Consider the following 21,370-nt stretch of genomic DNA (forward strand, 5'->3'; position numbering starts at 1 on the left):
ACTGCTGCTAAGTAATGCCGTCATGTTTACGGCTTGCTTTGTTTTTGGGAGGCTGAAAGTTGGATACTTAATAAGGGTGAAAGCGTCTTTGGTCATTGTGGCGATTCCCGATCGGTAAAAGCCGGTCTTTTCCTGTGGACTGAACATATTATGCGACATTGTCCTGTTAGGCAAATAAATGCCCCACTTGACAAAACAAAACAAGTCAATTTGTTTGATTCAAATACAAATCAAGCACCATTGACCTGAACCAAAAGGAAAAAAGCGTCCTCATTCTCATGAGGTCAAGTACATTACTGAATTCAGTGCACTCCACCATGAACAATACTGACTCTTTTTTTTTTTTTTTTCTCTCCCTGGGCATATTTTGTACCTATTCTCTTGTCGTTGTCAAGTGCTCTGTTCACGCAAAACCCGCTGATCATTACCGATGCTTGACTCGACAACAGGTCTGCACACAGGCAATAACAGGAATGATTATCCAGTTTCTGCGTCTCTGTAGAAAGTTACCATAGTTCAGCCGTCAGCCTGCAGTAGGTAGCATGTGTTCGGACATGTTAAAGACACTCGCCCCCCTCTAAATATGCCACTTCCGTTATAAAGGTAATGGAGAGCCAAGTCAGAGCATGCACCAAATGCAGATGTCTAAGATTACTCCCAGTTCTGCTGGATGAATTGCGTGAATCGGCTGTACTTCGCTCATATAAATTCTCAGCGCCCGTAGAAATTGTTGCGGCAGTTGTGGATTAGCAGATGCGGTGCCGTGGCACTTTGCCATCATTACACCGGCTTTGTGTTTGAAACTTGCCGCTGGCATAATCCACTGTCTTAAACTTTCCGGTGGATTATGCAAAGCTGGTCGTGTGCCAGTCATTCTCCGCGCTCTCTGCTTTTCGGCTGTTGGCTGCAGTCCTCCAAGAACCCCCCTCAAACGCCTCTGAGGGAGTTTCTGCACTCTGCGGGCCTTCCTCCGCCATGTTGCTGTCAGGCGCTACAACATTGCCGTGTCTGCGGCCTGAGGTGTCTCCACATAATGGCATGATGCAGTAAGCCTGCCTTGTGACTGCTGAGATGGTACATAATGTTTTCTGGCTATGGACTTAATAGCGCAGTGCCGGATCTATGAAATTAAGAGGCAGGAAAAGGTAGGCGTAAAATAATTTAATGTAGCTGTGAGGAATTGTGTGGCTGACTTTAATGATGGCACGGTGTGAAAATCTCATTACTTTTTGCTCTATGGTGCTCTATGGTGCTCTACACACACACAAGCATTTGACTCCCTCTGCCTTGCTAACATGGTTGCCCTCCATAGTCCTTTGGATCCAGTTTCAGGATCAGAAGACATTTTGTGCTGATTTGTTTTCCCCCTCAAAATTCAGGGCTGGATTCAGTAAATAATATGCCTTCTATGCCTTCACAACCATAAAATATTGTAAAAACATGGGGAAAAAAAGTCACCACTCTTCACCCCTTCATAACGTTACAGTGCATTTTTTCATTTTCAAGATGAATATGGTATATAACAGAAATGATGAAAATAGAGTTGAATAGGGCTTCCGTTTGGCATAAATGTAAAGAGCTTTACCAAGACCTCAGGTTGGGGCATAGATTCCAGCTTTGGCTCCATCGTGTGTCAGCCATGACCAGCGGTCCGTAGTGCTGGGAATGGTCCTCCTGGGGCTTGGTTGGAATTAAGTTGGCCAGAATCCCACAGAATTACATCCTTTGAATTTTGCACCATGTGCCCACATGTAAGTAGTTGTTATTCATGAGCTTCCTGTTGTACAGAATGACTTTAGGGTGTACACCAGTCACTGGCCTGGGGAAGCATATCGGGGAGATGTGCCAAGGCATTAGCTGCTAGGGACTTTGTGTGGGCTGGGGAGGGTGGTGCAGTTGTGGTGGGAAAGACATAATTGGGGATTCCTAATTGGAAAAGTTACAAGGAAGAAAGAAAAATTCAAAAAATGGTTGTAAAAAGGACAAGAGCTGTCTGACAAAAGTATATTTGTGAAAATTGAATGGTTATTCATTCCACCTAGCTTAATTCTCAAGCGTCTGCAATATGTATGTACCACTGGTAATGAACAAAAATAACCTAATACTTAATGAACTGAGAAATAAGATGACTAGGAATAATAATTACTGTCAGTAATGCAGTGCATTCCTGCTTGGTTGCCTATGTAAAGTGACGCCTACGTGATGATTCCTTTATGACTGGAGTGAACAGTGTTGGCGGATGGGTGGACATGTTTCTGAGCCTCTGCTCTTAAGCTTGCCCTGTTGTACTGACTGACATCATTACAGGAAAGATTTGAACTGGTCACAGTGGGGGATTCTGTTACCTCGACACTTAATTTGCTTGCATGGTTCAATTCTCTCTTGAATATTTGTAACTCACGGATTGTAAGATGTGTTTGTTTTAGTAGACAACCCTCTCTCTCTTCAGTAAATAAATTTAAAGCTGACGAAAGTGATTTAAAGATAGAGCAGAGTTTAGGAGATTCACCCAAGTAGAAGATGATTATCTGCTTTTAAGAGGAAACAGATTCAAGAGTTTGATTATATTTATATGGCTCAACTATAATTGCTGCAAAGCTAAGCAGTCTTAACATTTACTTAGAATTCAATATGCACTCGTGGTCTGGTTTAGACTGTTTGTAGTGGAGCAACAGCAGCTATTGCTTTCTTAAGAACTTAATTCTTTCTTTGGTTTTATTTTTTGTGTTGCGGTAAACCCTTGTACGTCATGTTAGTTTAATTTTTTTCTTATTTCATAGATTCCCCCCCAACTCTTGTGACCTATTTTCCATGTGTTTGCCTAAATTTCAATAGGATTACACAATAATTATCCAGTCTTTCAGAGACACACATTATCAGTAGTAATTACTAACAAATAACCACAATTACACAATTAAAAAAGCTGTGATGCAGATGAAATTAATCTGAGCGCTTTCCCCTTTCTGAGTTTTATTCCTCTAGTGTATCTGATGCGATGGTGCATTGATTGACCCGGGTAAAGCATGATCGGTTAGTTCTGAACTGTTCTGTTCTGATTAACTCCAAACAGTATTTTTGGAGTTGACCATACACTTAGCCGCCCTGTAACAATGTTTTCCCTGACACTCAGCTTTTTCCAAATGTCTCTTATGTTGAACATGGAGATGGGACATAGAAATTGTCGAATTTAAGTTCCTCCACAGCTTTGGAAAAACAGTGGCATCAACTACTGTTGTTCTCCTAGAGCCGGGGTCACATGCAGATTAATCTTCGATAAAGAAGAATGGATGCTCACTGGATTCTTGTTTAGCAATGAGGAAATGTGACTAACATGTGTCAATATGATAAAATTTAGGAGACCCCTGAGTCTTTTGGTGTTTTTTGGAGTTGTTTTTGTGAAAATGGCCATGCTTTTCCTTCAACAAACGGTTGTACACTTCCTATTTTCGATGGTGGGAGTCTTTATTTGACTCAAATTGATTTGCTTTAATTTGATTTGACATGGGTGCGTGGGTGCATGGGTTCACCGACAGTGTTACGTATTCACTGTAAAGTTCATCATCGGGCCAGTGGTCTATAAAAAAGGTCTATAAAAAGGTGAAAGCTGTGCTCTCTCAAACGGTTTTTGTGTTAGGAGATCATGCAGCGCTTCCTAGAAACCAGAGGCAGTCGCACCCGTGGGAGAATTGGAGTTGTATGAACTGCCTGTGGTCCACTGAATGCCGCTTAGACTTATTCACTGAAATATGATTACAATTAATCTGGTCATGAGCGCATTCGTCTTGGCCATCAATGACTCACAAAGGAGGACAGAGAGTAGTGTATATGCTTGCTGGCTCAGAGAGTTCAGGCTTAGAGCAAATGTGACTTAATATGGTTCGTATGTGGTGCTACCTGTGCTAGCTGCATTAGCATCTGGTAACCTTTGTAAATAGTCCGCAGGCGAGCTCAACATGTGCCCAAGTCACATTCCTTTGGGATCGCAGAATTTTACTGAATACAATTACCCACTGACCCAAATAATTCCTCGACAAAGGGTCACTGTTCTTAAACTCTGCCCCCGCAACTAAGACAATTTGCTTTAAATGGATCACCTGTGCTCAGCTGTTTTGAGATGAATGGGGCTTATGGGGTACCAATAACCCCTCCTCCTCAGGTGCTGACAGCCTGTGATTCATGGTGCTATATTTGGCACCCTTCTTAGGTTCTTTAAGAGGAATACCAGACTTGCATACATAATTACCTTCCTTCCTCTGGCCTTGATTGACCCCACTGTAAAGAGCACCCAAGATTGTTCTCTCAGAATTACTGAATCACCATACAACCATGACATTTAACACGGATGGATGCATGTATGCATACGTGTCTGTGCCACCCTGGATAAGTATCAGCCAAGTGAAGAAGGAAATAGAATATCATGCAACTGAAACAAGGTTCATTTTAAAAGTTTGGAGAACCTGACTCCCGGCCAGGTCTAAGTGGTTGAGGTTGTTTAAATTTACATGCCCTTTAAAAAGCAATTCATAAATGTCAGACCTAGTACAGTGGCTGTCCTTGAAAGTGAGAAGTCTAAATGTAAAGACGGAAATTCTAATAATGTCCTTTCCCAGTATATATGGATATCATATATCATGTGCTTTTAAGTTGTATTTAATTATTATTGTGAGTGCCAAACTTTAGCCCAAATTGCAGAGGCATGCAGGTATGGCTGCATTCATTGTTGTCTAGCATCCCACAGTGTAGGAGGCTTTCAGTCAGGTATCTCCCTGGTCAGACAGGTATGCAGTCTGCTTGTGTTGGCTGCACAGAAAAAGTGCAATAAATGCAGCTCAGCTGTAATGATAGCTCTTAAAGCTGTGTACTGTATTGTGAAGTCAAGTCTTGACCAATTTGTCAAGTGTTTGTTCACTCTGTTATTACTGTATATGAGTGCAAACAGGAACATGACTGCGGTTAGCCTTATTTTGTTATGGGCCTCCTCCTTGTAACTTATTTTGGGATGTTAACATCCAATAGGCCTTTAAGATGATTATAACTTCAGTACAATAGTAATCGTGGAACCAAGTGGGGAAGAATTGTATGGACACAATGTGCCAATAGTCTGTATTAGGCCTACCTGTATCACTGATCTTATAAGCAAATTGTGGGCTTGCTTTCCTATTGAAGTAATCGGCATCACATGGTTCCTTAAAGCTGAATTAAGTCCCCAGGGATGATTACGATAAGTAGCCAAATCATGGGTATCACGCTGTTAGGGGTCATTCTGGTTAAGCTCTGCTTTATCTTTAAGTTTATGAAGTATATTATGTTTTTTTCACTTCTTTGGCGGATGTTTTGACCATGTTGTTACATTTCATCCCAGGCCCAGTTGAATAAAACCATGAACAACTTTGAATTTACTTGCATAGGATATTTATACAATCTCTAATAGGATTATCTAGCTGTAGATCGTACAAACCTAATACAATGCCATGGTGATCAAATGCTGCATGGTTGTTAGCTAGAGGACTGCTTATTTTTACCATCGGGCGACTGTGCACTAGCAGGTAAAAATACTCAAGGGAAGCAGTACAAAATGATAGGTGTCCAGTGGTATAATCTGCAAAGTATAATCCAGTTTTCTGAAGAATATGCTCCCATGTTCATCCACTCAGTGCTAATCAATCAGCATGCTAATTATCTGCACTTAAACAAAATCAACAAGCTGATGAATGCAGTGTACAGTTTTGATAATTTAATGCCCACCCCATCCTCCAAATGTTTTTGACTCGAGTCATCTTGCCTTAAGTTTGATTTCTTAGCCACTTTGAAATACTGTATTGCTCCACATTCGTTCAAATAATTCATTCAATCAATCAAAAGCCTTTGGTCCAAAGCATAAATAAATAATTGGTTTAAAAATGCGTATCTATGTGACATAGTCTGCAGGCACATCTGTTATTTACATTGCTCCTGCCAGTTTTATACTGAACCCAACACGTCCAGATGATCATCATGGCAGCTGGAACATGGACTTGACCGTTCTGATCGAGGTCCTAGATGCCAATGAGACCTTGCATTACGTCCAAACCCTCTGAACGATTATACTGTATCTTACAATTACATTTCCTTTGGATTAGGATTTATCGGATTTGGATAATGTGGGGGCAGGAGGGGAGGTTTGTTTTAGGCAAATGTAAAGTCAAGGTTTATAGTGTTGTCATTAATGCAGTCGATTTTCGCAGTGGCACTATACTGTATAGTGTACTTTCAGTTTGTTGGTGCACGAGGAACGTAATCTGCTTTTATAGTCCACATTTATTTTTCCATTATCATCGCTCGTTGCATACAATGCCAGCTAGACGCTTCAATATCAGGCAGAAAATGAGTCAATGTCACATCTGTCCTGGGTGCCAGGTTGGCCAACACATGAGCCCCATCCCTGGCTGTTTCCTTTAATCACCCGTCTCTCCCTGCCGTTAAATTACCTGAGGGCTTTTCATCGGGGCTTACGCATGAACTGGTCCACAAAAGCTTAACTTCCGTCCGTCCGTATTTACAGCACGTGTTAGAGTCCGGGGTCAAACGGCTGATAACCCAAGAGTCTGTTCAGGTAAGATGCCAAATCAGAAGAGCGAATCTCACTAATCCTCTAATCCCTGGTCCAACTTTCATTTGTTGTTTTAACGGACACAAAGCTTACATTTAAATCTACTGTACATCTGTCTCACTGTACCCACATCCACCCCTCATGTTCTTTTTTCATTGAGCCGTCGGCCAGCAAAGGGCATCCGTTGGCAGAGGTGAGGACAACTGCAGGAGACTATTTAGGAGGATCTGAGGAGACCTCACTCTCAGATGTCCTTCCTGGTGCAGTGGAGTTCCTCTTGCTGTTGTAGAAGCAAAGCTCTCATGAAGCTCTTTACGTTCAAAAACACAGAGACTGTCATGTATAGTATGCTTTCTTTTAGCTTTTTTTGTCACATCTGTGCTACTGGTCTCTGCCGTATATTAACTTGAGTGCCTTTCTCACACAGACTGTTAAAGAAAATCATGTCTTCAAATGCGTTTTTGGCAGGATTAAAATGCTATCGAATTGAGCACTGGCTGATAATGATGGCATTTACGTACGTCTTGCCTTTAAGCATACCCATTTTGCAGTGGTTCTTGTACATGCAATAAGAGTTGAAGAACGCCAGTATATTAATTTGACTAGCAGGCATGAGTTCAAGCATGATTTTGCAGGACACATTGATGCAAAAGCATATTTTCATGAACAAGAGCAAATATTGAAGGGGACATGTACACGCTCCAAGTGAAATAGCTGTAATATTAATTACAAACAGCACCAGCAGGAAGTAAGTGGATGTGGATCAGTGAATATTCCCCAGGAGAGTCTGGGTTGATGCAACCAAAATGCAATTTTAAAGTGGTGCATTTTTCACTCTGCATCTAAAGATGGCCAGCTCTGAGTATTATCATTCTCATCTATGCAACTGTTTCTCAGGCGGAGGTGAATCCAGGTGAATAAGTAGGGAAATGGCACTGATCTTACACAGCACATCTGTGTGTGCATGTGGTGACAGATTTCTCTCAGGAATTAGATTGGGCTGTCATTGAATTACTGTGGCGTGCAGAGCTTGTCCTGTCTCTAGGGTTCCAGCTGAGAAGGTGGCCTGTGTTTGGACGTGAGTGCTTTTTAATTGTTTTAAAGCAAATTACAAATATTGCATCTGGAAAGGGCAACATTATTGCCCTTCATACAGTCTTACCCTCATAGTAAAGTTGTGATGAACTTTAGGTTTTGTGTTCTGTCGCCTTGCTGATTTTGCAGAGAAGGACGCCATAGGGCAAGTTAGCTTGTGAGTAGCATAGGCAGTGAGAAAATAAGAGGAAGCTACTCTAAATTGAAGAAGGCAAAACCAAGTTAAATTTGGTTGAATACACAATTCAGTGTACTGGCCCTGTGCTTTCTTGTTGCCTCTACAAAAATATAACATGAAGGAAATAGGGTGACCACGGCGATTACTATTATTATTTTGAATTTTACCGACAAACCCAGGGCTGTATACATCCAATTTCCACCCCAATCTGGACAATCCGACTGCAACCTCAGCAGCGTTCCTGAAACAAATGGCTCCCTGTGGCATGAGCCCCACGTGGGATCATATCAGATGAGATTTAGTGAGACTATGGGAGTTTATGAAGTTTAGTGATGCTATATGAAGCTCTGTTTGCATCAGTTTGAAGAATGGCAGGAATCTTTAGCAGCTGAAAACAAGAAGCACTTGAAGGGTGAATTCTGTAGCTCATAGAATGACTTTTAATGACCACTTTATTTGCATTTAAGAGACTATTCAGGACTGGGAGACTGCTTTCCATAATGGGTATTTTGAGGAATATTGATTACGTTGTTATTTCCCAGAGCGTTTTTCAAAAGGCTGCAGTTACTCACTTGGCTACATTACGGTAGGTCTGCCTCCATTCCTTTGTGTTTTTCAAGTGTATCCTTATTTTTTATTTCATATGTTTTCTGTGATACCATACTCACACAGCAATTTCACTGCGCGCGTGCGTCCTTTGACAGACTTTTTGTGACGAGGCAGTTGTTTATCAGTATGTGGTGAGGCAGGGTTGGGATTTCTTACTGTGATAAGGGACACGGCGTACAGAGGGGATACAGAAACTGGAATAGATGGGGCCTGTCCCATTGGCCTGTGGTTTCTGCCTATTCCTGTGAGAAAGACAGCACAGCATTCCAGCCTAAATACCTCACATAGTGACCGTTTCTTTGAGTTTGTGTGAGTAACTCTGCCTGTGCCGGGAAAGTGAAAAATGAGGAGGTCACATTTCTGAAAGGAACTTTTAAGAGCTTTAAGTTTTAATGCAGTGGTGTTGCGAAACTCATGTAGCCTTTTGTCTAGGTCTTTTCCGGGCAATTCTGAGAGAATGAGTTTTTATTTGTATCCAGGAAATGGTTTTGTAGCAATGTTATTTTTGCCCTGAAGATGACTGTGATGTCTGTAATAAATTTAGCACTGTGTGACGTATGGAGAAAGGCAAGGGGTCAACATCAGTGGTGGTCAGAGGAGTTCAGCCCCTTTCTTCCCCTGAAATTCAAAAAGAGCTCAGTTGCTCAAAACATAGATTTCCTCATCTGTAAGAAAGGGTTTTTGCAATGTTTTTTTTGCTGCCGTTTAATTTTCAGTTCTGATTCATTGTAAATCTTCCGTATGATTCGGAATCGAGCCAAAAGGCTGAATCAAATGATCTATTTTCATTCAATTCTTTTAATTCAAAGTGTTATCTTGCATATCATGATAAATTGGTACAATATTTATGCTTAAGTTGATCCAACAGTAGAAAAATTTGAAAGTGTTCCTTTGTAAAAGGACTTGTGAATGAATAGAGAACATTATTGGTTATATTTAAATAATGCATAATATAAGAAAAAATTGTTTTGGAAAGTGATAGAATAATGGCTACTTTGGGGAAAGTTTGTCAAATTATATGGAGAAAACTGACACGAGAGTGGGAGTTTCATTGTGTCCAGATGTCAGTAAAGGCAGGGGAGGACTTCACACCAGTCAATGATAAACACAGTGTTTTTATCTTTTTAACATTACTGGCATCACTTCTTATTCAGTGCAACAGAAAAAATGTTATGTTTTTACGAAGTATAGGCTACAGCTTGATGTATACCAAAGCAATTCAGGCTGTGTTCCGCTTTGGAATTTGAACCTGTAGTCTTTGTGTTATGAGCTCAGTTCGTGCCGCATATCGATTCAATTTAAGCATGATGTGCTGAACAGACGACAGCCCTGTTGCATACTTCACTCTGACCATGCGTCTCACCATAGAAAGTGCTCTTGATTTTGGGGGAAAAGGATTTCAAAACTGCAGATACGCAGCAAAAACAACAGCAGGGCTATTACAGCCGAGCTTGTCATTCAGTTATTTGTTGGGCTTGCAGATGCCTTGTCTGACCTTGCCTTAGGAAACATACCTACCTGGTTTGTATTCTCACCGCTGCATGCAGATGGACGCAGTTGAGGTGTAACACCTTTTTTGCTGAAGGCACATTCAAAACTGTAGCATTCTTTTTGCCCGTCTCGTTCCTGAAACACGGGGGCACCCAGACTGCCCTGTAGTTGTGCGTTTTTTCTTCTTACGTTTCAGTCTCATGCTTATCGCAAGTGACGAAACTGCTGTAATACATGATGGTTAAACCCTCTTAACCCAGGGGACAACACTGCTAAAAGGGTCTTACTCCGATTTAACCCCTTCCAGATGGCCCGTTAAACAATGTTCAACAGAACAAATGTTCAGATTCGAATGTCCCGTTCTTAGCATTCCTCTCTAGCGAAAATACTGTTGGACCCGTACTAACCAAACCATAAAACAAGTATTTTTCATCCATATAAATAACAGAGAAAAAAATGACATGAAAGACCTAACCACTGCCTTTCACAATGATATGAATGAAATAATGTGTCAAGATGAGCAGCACCTGCAATAAACTGATGTTATTTTCCAAGGCCGGGTTCTGCTCTGAACACTCTTGGATCAGAATTGTTTTCATGGAACTGTGAACAGCATTGCTAATGTTCATGGAAAATAATGTAGATGATCATAATGATGATGATGATTACTCTTGCTTCACTGAACTGCTATTGTAACTGTATTTCTGTTTATTATTGAAATACATTCATCCTTCAGAACAGTCTAATGCCACTTCAAACTGGTATTCCTGCAAATTGGACGGTAGACTATGAAGTGCCTAGATCATTGTATGGAAATGAATCTAAATGACTGTCATACCTGTTACATTGGAGGAGTGTAAATGCTGAGGTTGATGTGTAAAACCTATCCTGAGCTGCAGATTTCATCTTTGGCCTGTGGTATTGAAGAATTTTTTTTATTAATGACCCATGTCATTCTGTTGACTATAGAACTCAAAGCCAGAAACTGCCTAGAATATAAAATAAAATAAAAACTGATTTCAACTTTTGAATTGCCGAGTTAACAGTCTATTGGATGGACTTCAATCAAGTTTTTTGAGTGGGCAGTCCATTTTCTATTCCTTGCTTCTTCTGGTAGAGACTAGAGTGGATAACAAAGAGAGGTGAGATCACGGCACGGGTGGTGCCATGTTGGGGATCAACTCCCCCCAATCACAGTTTATGTCTTGAGAGTTACCTTACATATTGCACATAGCATGTCTCACCACACAACAGGCATGTTTCTTAGTGGCTTCACTGAAAAGGGCATCTTGATGGCAACATCTGTGAATAACCAGGTACTACTGATGGCCGAAAGGTTGTAGGAAAATACCTCCCCCCGTTTGAAACATTTATGAAGCAACCAACCTATTTTGATTTAAAATGTTTGATAGGGCTGTGTTTACCTTGAATGCCACCTGCACTTTAAAGCATTCAAATCCCAGGTTTTCAAAAACTATTCTGTTTTATCCTTCGTAGCTTTTGCCTAATGCATTCGTGTCCTGAAAAAGCTTTCAGTGTTTACAAATGCTCAGAAAGAAACCGTTCTTGTATCATTTCCATGATCATAGTTTCTGTCACCAAGCAAAATGGAAAGATTGACATATACTGTAATTATGCCCCAGGCCACTCTCAATAGGAGGCTGTCAAGAACAGAGAGTCTCTTAAGCTCACTTCCTGGAAGGCCATGTTGGTATTTTTACTTAATATTCTCCTCTTAATATCCTACTCTTAATTTAGCCATGTTATTAACTCAGATTTATTGGGAAACTTTCTTTTTGGAGCTGTTAATGAGCACCTGCTCCCATTCCCTGTCCAGTGAATGTATTTCTCCAGTGCTTCTTTGGAGATTGGCCATGTGTAATTGCACATGGATAATAACTAACTGGACAATGTGAGCCGAGGGATTTGGACGGAATGCAAGGTAGCAGACACAGAGCCCTCCTGGGACCCTGCGAAGGCAACTTTCAAGTCAAAGCTGGAGTGATGTCAGTTATATTCACTCAGCACTTTATTAGATATTTATGAGACTTTTTTTTTTCTGCTGCTGCTCTAGCCAATCCACTTAGAGGTTTGACATGTTGCATGTTCAAAGATGCTCTTCTGCATACCACTGTTGTAAAGCATGGTTATTTGAATTACTGTCACCTTTGACCAGTCTGGACCTCATCTGCCTGCAGAACTGCTGCTCTGTTTTTTGTTTTTCTCACCATTCTCTGCAAACTCTAGTGTGTGATCAGCAATTTCTGAGATACTCAAATTGCCCTGTGTGGCACTAACAATTATTTAATGGTCAAAGTCTCTTCGATCACATTTCTTCCCCATTCTGACATTTGGTCTGAAAAGCAGCTGAATCTCTGGACCATGTCTGCATGCTTTTATGCATTTAGTTGCTGCCACATGATTGGCTGATTAGACATTTGAACAAGCTGGTGTAAAGGTCTACCTAATAAAATGCTCAGTGAGTGTACATGTGTGAATCACAATGGTGTCCTCATCATTATGGTTCGCTGAATAATACTTTTTATCTGCCGTGTGGGACTTTGATGATGTAAATTTCGGGAAGAACAGAAACCTCTCCCACTGGGAAACCTGTAGCCTCGGCCAAGGTTCCATGGGTTTCCGTAGAGCTCCTTCTTCCCAACATTATCCCAGCTGTCCTTAAGCAACCTTCAGAAGGAGATGAGGAGTATCACTCCTGAAGGCGTTCTCTGAGGGCCGCTCGCTTCAGTGCACATGCTCGGCTGCAGGTCCTTTTGCTTGGGAGTGGGTGACACACCGGCCAGTCGAGAGGCAGGATTGGTTCCACATTAGGGAGAAAAATAATGGTTCAAAACATACCGGAAACGCTTGCAGTGAACATACTTAAGATTATCCTTCACAAATCGCATTCCATCTGCAACAATTACTGAGGTTTGCACACATGAATAATGCCACATACTGAAAGGACTTTGAGGAACACACCAATTGTTGCCCTGTTCATTATCAGTGTCTGTCTTCATTATCGTTCATTCGTCAGCATTAAAGAGAGCATGGCTGTTTCCACCAATGTGGCTGGAAGATGATTCACCTGATTCACTGCAGGAGAACCTCAGACCTTAGGTTCTTCACGGAGCGGAGCGGAGCGGGGCGGGGCGGGGCGTGACGGGCTCAGCTGTACCTCTCACTCACCGTCTGTGTCTTTGTCGTCCAGGTGTCCAGTCAGGCGGTGACGTGCTGCCCCTCGTCAGTTGAAGCGCAATTCGGTGAGTGATTCCCGCCCTTCTCCTCCCTCCACAGTGCGGGCCCGTTTCAAGCGCAAACTCACACTGACTGAACAGACGGATGCTGTAGTGCACCCACGTAGATGCAAGTGTGGTTTGCGTTTCCATTTGTGTGGTTGTCTTTGTTTTCTATTGGGTGGGATGGGTGATGAGTTCACCCCACACTGCAAAAGAAATGAACAAGCGTGTTAGTCATGTTATGAGACTTAGAACTATTTTATTTTGTCAAATATTAACTTGCTCTGTTTTCTTGATGAGTAAAATCGTTTTTTTTTTTATCTGGTCAAGCAAATGTTGAAATAGAAATAAGACTTGTTGAGACTTATCGTTTGGTTTTTGCAGTGCTGTATTTGTTTGTTTGACTGCAGTTGCACATTCCATGCGCTAAAATGTCAGGTGGTGGGTCAGGGTTCAGCAGCTTTGCAACCCGACTGGTCTGTTCTTTGATACCCGGATTACTTTGCTGCTCATCCTCTTAACCACATCTGACTGTCTTGACTGTGAAAACATACATAATAACAACTGATTGGATTTATATAGTGCCTTTGAAAGTGCTTTATAGTATATGGGAGAAACTCGACTCAATTACTGGCAATCTGTTACCCCCATTTGGGTGATACACGTCAGCCATTTTGCACATGAATGCTCACCATCAGCTGAGGTGGGAGGGAGGGTTCATTACACCAATTAAACTGGAGGGGGGGATTAGGCAGTGAGAGAGAGCCAGGATAGGAATTTGGCCTGGACATGAGAGAACCCTCTTTTCTGTGGATTACATAACCATTAGATTTCTTTTATGAGGTTCAGTTTCATTGTCTGACTCAGAGAGGCCTTGAGTGGGGTTGCTGTGCTTTCCCTGGGTTTATAGCGGAGTGAAAAGCACACTGTTACTGCATTCTTTACATTTTTGTTATGTGAAGGACATGTGCAGTTAAGGCTCTAGCCTAGTGGCTAAGGTACATAACTGGGCCCCTAAAGGTTGGAAGGTTCAAGCCCTGGTGCAGCCACAATAAGATTCGCACAGCTGTTGGGCCCTTGAGCAAGGCCCTTAACCGTTGCCCAATGATGGACTGTCCCCTGCTTAGTCTTATCAACTGTAAGTTGCTTTGGTTAAACCACTTTGTCACTGGTAAGCTTACTTTTAATGCATTCTATCTTATAACTCCTCCATTCAAGCTAGCCAGTGAGCTGAAAACTCCAAAGGACCAAGAATGATCGATTGGGCAATACCCTTGTGGACTTTTTGTTGAGGGGTGTCTGCTTGTGTGTGAGTGCGGGCATGTGTGTATGTGCTGGACTGTATATATGTATGTGTTTGTAAACTGGCTATCTGTACAGTATAGTGCAGTTCATAAAATGTTTGGAATGCATGTGATTTAAAAACTGATTTGTCTGAAGAAAGTTTTGGGGTCAGTTGGTTTCCTGGTGCTTTGGGAGCTATTAGGATTGAACAATTGACACTGTGCTACAGTTTAACAGAAACATAAAACAGAATATGGGAAATTGGACGCAATAGAAAGTCCACCATACAGTATAATGATACGCTGTCCTTTGTGTGAGAAAAAGCGTTTTGCTTCTTCAGTGCTTGCACATCACAAGATATAACACAAAAATGTACAAAGAATTAAAAAATACAAAACTTTGTTTTTGGCATGAAGTACATAGACTTGACAAGTTTCCAGATCACTCTATTTTATTTCCGGCAAACAAGTGTAAATGTTAGCCTTTGAAAGGTCACATTCCAGGGGCTACCGGGTGGCTCACCCTGTAAAAGTGCAGCTCCTGTGCATGGATAGACCCTGCTATCCACTCTGGCCAGCCCTGCAGAGCAATGCATAATTGGCCGTAGCTTTATCCAGGCATCCAGGCTCCTTGTCTAATCACTCTCTAGCAACCCCCGCTGCTCGATTGGGAGTCTGCAGCCTGCTTGCTAAAGCTGCACATGAAGTTCGCCCTCTAACTGAACTATGCAGAGCTGGACTTCTGAGTGAAGAGAAGCAGCTGGTGACATCACATGCCTTGGAAGAGAGTGTGTGCTTGGGAACGTTCTTGCTACACTGTGACCACAACTGACATATGACTAAATGATAACCATAGGAAGCTGTTACCAGTAGGACTGTATGAAATATGGCTGGAAATGTTTTCTGTATTTTTGACAAAAATTGTTTTAAACTATTTGTGTTCTAAATCTATTTGTGGAATGTTCTCATCATAAACCAAGCCGCCTCACGACCAAAACCGACCAGAATGTTCCCTAGCATCCTTGAAACATCAGCAGGGTCGATTGAATTTAGAAACTTTGTGACTGCGGTTTGCAGGTTGGGCTGAATTATTAACAACCTTGTCAATATGAATATGGCCTTTGAAAAACCTGAGGTTTAAGCTAAACAAATTTAAGAGCACAAAGATCAAGTTTAAATGTTCCAACATGTTTTGTGTGGAGCGTAAGAGTGCCAGGGACCCACACTGGATCAAATGGTGTTATTTTTCTGTATTATTCACATTAGACAAAAGGTTCAAAGAGTCGACAGTACATTCCCACTGCTGCATTTATTCAATCTGCCTGTTTTCATTTCATTTTATGAAGTTCTCTATGGGAAATGGCCTGTGCTTGCCGATGTGCTTCAGAATAGCCTTCATGGTCATTTCTCTTTCAGCCAGATAACCAAGAACAAACAGAGAGGCCTTCCTCATTCTTGCTGGTATTTCTTCTAACACAAATCCACTGTAGGCATAATGTGTGGGTTGCTAACTGCCAAAGCATATTGGTGTTTTTATGGAATCACATTTAATCTAAGTGGCTGGAATAAAGGCGGGCCTTGAGCTCAAATTGCACCTGAGACCTCACTCTGCCTGCGGCTGTGACCCGGTCTGCTGATAATATTTAAACGAAACCCACTCACTCACCCACCTTTGTGTTTATCCTGCCATTCGTTCTCTTGTGTCCAGGAATTCAGTGAGAGGGTTTGAACTCATGTCCTCTCTGCTCAGCCTGCGGTACGGTACTTCTGGTGTGGAGACTGTACTCGGCTTCACAGCCTCTGTAAGGAGTAGCATCAGGCAGGAGGACAGAGGCAAGGTCTAAATGGAGGCCCAACTTGACCCTGACCCAGGGATATTCCTCGCTTAAGCCTCAGTGAACCAAAATAACAATAATGGCCACGATAAAATCTGCACAGCTGTTGGGCCCTTGAGCAAGGCCCTTAACCTCACATTGCTCCCCGGCGCCGCAGGGTGGCTGCCCACTGCTCCTACAGTAAGTAACTATGATGAGTGAAATGCAGGACACATTACTCCTAGGGGTTCAATAAAGTATATCTTCTTCTCCTTAATAAAAAAACGTCTAGGCTATGCCCAAACATGATCAAGGATGCTCTTGACAGGACGTTGCAGCCACCGGCACAATGTTTTTAGTTTGGGGTTTGAAATTTGTTTACAGGGAATATTTTGTGTGTCTCTATTGTCTCATTCCTCAGGATAAAAAAATGACTGGGTTGTTATTAGCACATCACTGTGCTTATTGGCACATCACTGCAGAGGCTGTGAATGACTCCTGTGGGCCCCGCAGTTACCCTGGGGCTCTCTGCTCTTCCGCCATTCTGTAACTCAGTTTGTGTAATCTGATGAGTCTACAAGTGTTTGAGATAATTCTGCCACTGTCTGGGCTGCTGCCAGCCTTGTGTTTCAGGTATTATGTACGTACATGTAATGTGATTTCAGCTGTTTACTCACTGTGCAGTTATTTACATCCTGTACGATTCATAATGTCAGCTCTTGCAAAATGAGCCTCATCGTATAAATCTCCGGGATTAGAGGCTGTTTGTTTCCATGACCAGCAAATCGAGCAAAACCCAAAGCCAAGAGTTTGCATCTTTATGTTGCTTTGCCCATACTGCCGCCATCGGCTGCTATGCTGTTGCACAACCTGTCATTGTTTGTGAAGTATGGGCTAAGAATCAGGGGAGCAGCTGCCATAGTTCCGTGAAATTGGGCCAATCGGATCAACCCATTTGCAATGGCTGCTGGGACCTTCTAGAAATCTTGGTTTTAGAGCTGTTGATGTTGATGAACATTTACCTTCACTTACATACACGACTGAACATACACCAATGAGCCAAAACATTATACCTAATATGCTCTTGATTCCAGGGCACCTTCTTCCATTGGCCCAAGGTTCCGTTCAAATGCTAGCTTGCCCATTGTAGGCATTTTTTGGACAGTGGACTAGCACGGGTCCACTGGTAAATGGCTATGCAGCCCCATACTCTGCAGCGTTCGATGTACTGTGGCACATTCCTCCTTACGAGATAATAAACGGTATTTATTTTATCTGTGAGTGGTCATAATTTTTTGGCTGGTACGTTCCAAGAGATATATATGATAAATGACTAGAGCAACGAAGGTCCTCTATGTTTTACAAATCAACACCATCTTTGAGCTCAGATTGAGAATGACTAATTTCAGAAGAAGATTCACAGAAATACATCTTATCCTCCTCGTAGACATTCCACGCTTTCACACCTTGACTTGCTCTTCTCCAAAAATATTCTTATTATTTTACTGCAGGAGAGATTAAAGGTCATTGAGTCAAATGTTTAGTTTCCCCTCCCACATCTAGTCTTATATAGCTGGTCATTGACATGATAGCATAAATGGCAATAAATAGTGCCTATTTTCTTAGAAAGACATCAATAAATGCACTCCTATTAAGCATTACTTATTTAAATATGATTTTGTATATGTCAAGTCAAAAATCGATAAACACATTTGCGAACATTTTAATCATCTAAATACATTTTTACATTTGTACTCCTCACATATCTGTGGTTGAATAATTTAGTCTGACAATAGTACAGTGGCAAACTGCATAGAATACTGGTGTGGAGTAGTATACATTTTCTTGTGTGTAAAAGCTCTATAAAATTGTAAAAACGTATTTGTCCGAGCTGTGAACTTTTACCTAAAAGAAGAAAGAAAAGGGGAAGAGGCTGTATGTGTGGCTTGTCAATACAGAAGGACAAAGGGCTCTATTTAGCATAACCCTCGTGCTCTTTGTCTTCACCTTTGTGCGATTCATTTAAGTATCATGAATCTTCCATGAGGCCTGCGACTCTAAGTCGCACAAGGTAGGAGGGGAATATTATTAAAAACTCATCTGAGAAGTGCAATGCATGGCCCTCTTTTGTTGTTTAACATGCTGAAGCATTGTTCCAACAAGGAACTGATTAATTTATGACGCAGTTAGGTATGCTGTCTGTCACCACAGACTTCCTCACCTCATTAATGTCAGTTGAGTTTTCTGAATTGTTATTTGAGTTTATCCTGTGCCTGGTCTTGGGCATTCAGTATGTGACATAGTCGAGCCCCAAGGTCCTCTCCAGTCTGGAGGCACCTGCCTCTCCTGTCCACATGAAGACCCCCACCATGCCTGGGTAGGCTACAACTCAAGACAGGCTGCAACTCATATGCCTAGGCCCTCCAAAAGATTTGTTCCAGCCCTGTGCTTGTCGATTTGTATTCTCACATTGTATTTTTAAAAAGTTTAATAGCCTTATAACCCAGAATCCTTCATTGTCTCTGGACAGAAGAATGGGTCCTTACCAAACTGCACAGACAGTCAAGGATTTCAGCTTTTAGTGTAATTAAGTCTTAAATGGACTTGCAATGGACTTATGTAATTATAAATCTTATTACTTTAATAACCAGGAATTTAAAAACATAATAACCCATTTTGGAAGAAGTAGACTGTGGAATCGTATCGTAGGAAATTAAGAATGTCATTTTTCCACATTGGACAATAAAGGAAAAGCAGCTTTTTGAACTCATTCTTTGTAGCGACATTCAAGTGACAGGCACTCAGTGCTAGACTTGAGCATGACTGAAGAGCTCTGCTGTATGTTAATAATTTAATTAGACATTTCTGTGAATTCCTGGAGTGCTGTAATGTCTGTGGGTGGATCTGCTCATGCTGGAAAGTGTTTTCCAGTCAGCAAAATACGTCACCCTTTTAGGGGACAACAGTAGATGTGTCACCAACTCTGAATTAGGCTGTGATGTTAGGCTGAAGACAGTGATTAAGAACCAGGGAGAAACTCTGCAGTCAAACACACAGCCCTGCCCTCCAGCTTCAGATATAGTGATTAGACAGTCCTCAGATATATTTGGGCAGACTTATAAATGGATGGATTACCTTTGTGTGCGCAGAGTATTGCTTAAGCTGCGATGGAACAGAGGACAGGAGAACAGCACTTTCTGTTCTCCATCTGCATTACAGCAAAGCGAAGAAGGCTTTTGGTGTTCAGTAATCTGCTGTTTGTGTCACAATGAGCAGGAAGGCAACCGACGCAAGTCAGCTAGTGGAAAGTTATTTGAGCCGTTGAACTAATGCTTTGTACTGATTGGTTAACTTGCTAATCATTGTGAATTAGTAGCCTACAAAGAGGTATACCTTAATACCTATATCAGGCCTGGGTCAAATACGTAATTGTTTGTGCTAACCAGTGCTAATACGTACAGGAGTATGACTATTCAGGGTATTCTGCCAACTGTGGTATGCTAGTTTGAAAGTTGATTGTACTCTTCAAGGGTTCTGATTATCTGTATGTTTACGCTAGGACTCGGAACTGTACTGTCCTCTCAGGTCCTCTTAGCACTCATACTTGTGTTTGATTTACACTTCGTTGTACGTCGCTCTGGATAAGATCGTCTGCTAAATGCCATGTAATGTAATGTAATGTAACTAGTATTCCGAACACTAACCTGTGAATACCAGGAGGAGGCGATGTCCGTTTCAGCCAGCATTATCGTGTTTGAAAGCCATCTGTTGGTTAATTCTTTCATTTAACATTAATTTTAAGGTTTCTCTTTGTATTGAATTCCTTTCATATGCAGTATACGGTGAAGATTTCATCACAACGACGGTAGTGTTGAAATCGGAAAGATGGTGCGTGGGACAGAAGATGGTGGAATGTCGATAGGACTTTTTGACATTTGTCGTTACGTTGGCTCCTGTCACAAGGCCAGTTCCGAATTAGGCCTGCGGAGACTCGAAGGAGAGCCTCATCTCCTCATGCTGTCAGAGACACCGAGAGCAGCATGTTATGCTGGATGGTTTTTTTTACTGTGATCCATTGCTGAATTTAAAGGGATTGCTTTCCTCCATATTATAAACCTGTTGTGGGGTCTAGGGAATGCATCCAAAACACAACTCATCGAGAGGTGTGGGGTAAAAAAATAGAGCAACAGAAGTCACTGTGACAGAACAGGAAATTGCACAGTGCCTTGATATTTAGTTGATCTTTTAGATGTATGTTAGCTGTGTAGTGACATTTACTTCCTTTAAGAGTGCTAATTCTTTAGCTGGCTTTACACTTTCTCATTATAAATTGGCCCTGTGCGCCCCCTTAGTGATATCACACATTTTAGATTTCTGAACTCTAACTCTACTTTCGTAAAAGTAACTTGGCTCACTCAGTGAACCCCTGTAATGTTTAGATCTGTGTTCTGCGAGTGTTTGTGTGCACATACATGTGTCATCTTTGACTGTTTGTCTGTTGACTACAGCCACATTGCGGAGCAGCTTTTTTGAGCAAGCGGTCTCTCCAGAGATTTCCCAAGGTTTCCAGGCCATTGGTGAGATATTCCCAAAAGCTTGCCTACCAGTGAGACAGGGAAACATGTGCAACAGATGACCCAGACTGCCAGGGTGGCAAAATCCCATAAGCCCACCCTTATCACGGCTTTAACACGTTCCTCCTGGCACAAATCCTCTTACTGCAGTCTGGAGTGTTGCGCCATTAATGTACCGGTCTCCAGCCACCCCTGTGAATGGAAAAAGAGGCATCTTTCAAGCCATCTCATGTTTATTTCCTTTTAGCTTGCCTATTTATACAGCTGCGTGTTTTAGTGGAGCAATTCAGTTTCAGTGCATTACTGAAGGTCACTACAGAACCCCCCCCCCAAAAAAAAAAAAAAAAAAAAAAAAGAATTTATCCGCCTGGCCACAAGCTCAGTACTCTTACCGCTGGTACCCCACTCAGATCCCCTACTGATTACACATGGCCACGTTTCATGTTTTCATGTGATAGGAAATTTTATGAAACTTAATTGGAATTATTGGCTGGAGTT

The 21,370-nt window shown here is 41.8% G+C and overlaps 1 protein-coding gene across 7 annotated transcripts in view; it reads left to right on the plus strand.

Annotated features, from left to right (window-relative positions):
- The window catches only part of LOC133128600 (lipoma-preferred partner homolog), a 132,147-nt gene that overhangs the window by 12,837 nt on the left and 97,940 nt on the right, over nt 1–21,370 (plus strand). For 6 of the 7 annotated variants that reach the window (XM_061242244.1, XM_061242250.1, XM_061242248.1 and 3 more), the window contains one exon: nt 13,174–13,225. The exons of the other annotated variant lie outside the window; for it this stretch is intronic. In XM_061242244.1, coding sequence (XP_061098228.1) covers nt 13,174–13,225 — 52 coding nt within the window. The remainder of the gene's footprint in view (nt 1–13,173; nt 13,226–21,370) is intronic. 7 annotated transcript variants of the gene reach the window in all.

This window comes from Conger conger, chromosome 5 (genome assembly GCF_963514075.1).
Source record: "Conger conger chromosome 5, fConCon1.1, whole genome shotgun sequence".
Taxonomy (NCBI): domain Eukaryota; kingdom Metazoa; phylum Chordata; class Actinopteri; order Anguilliformes; family Congridae; genus Conger; species Conger conger.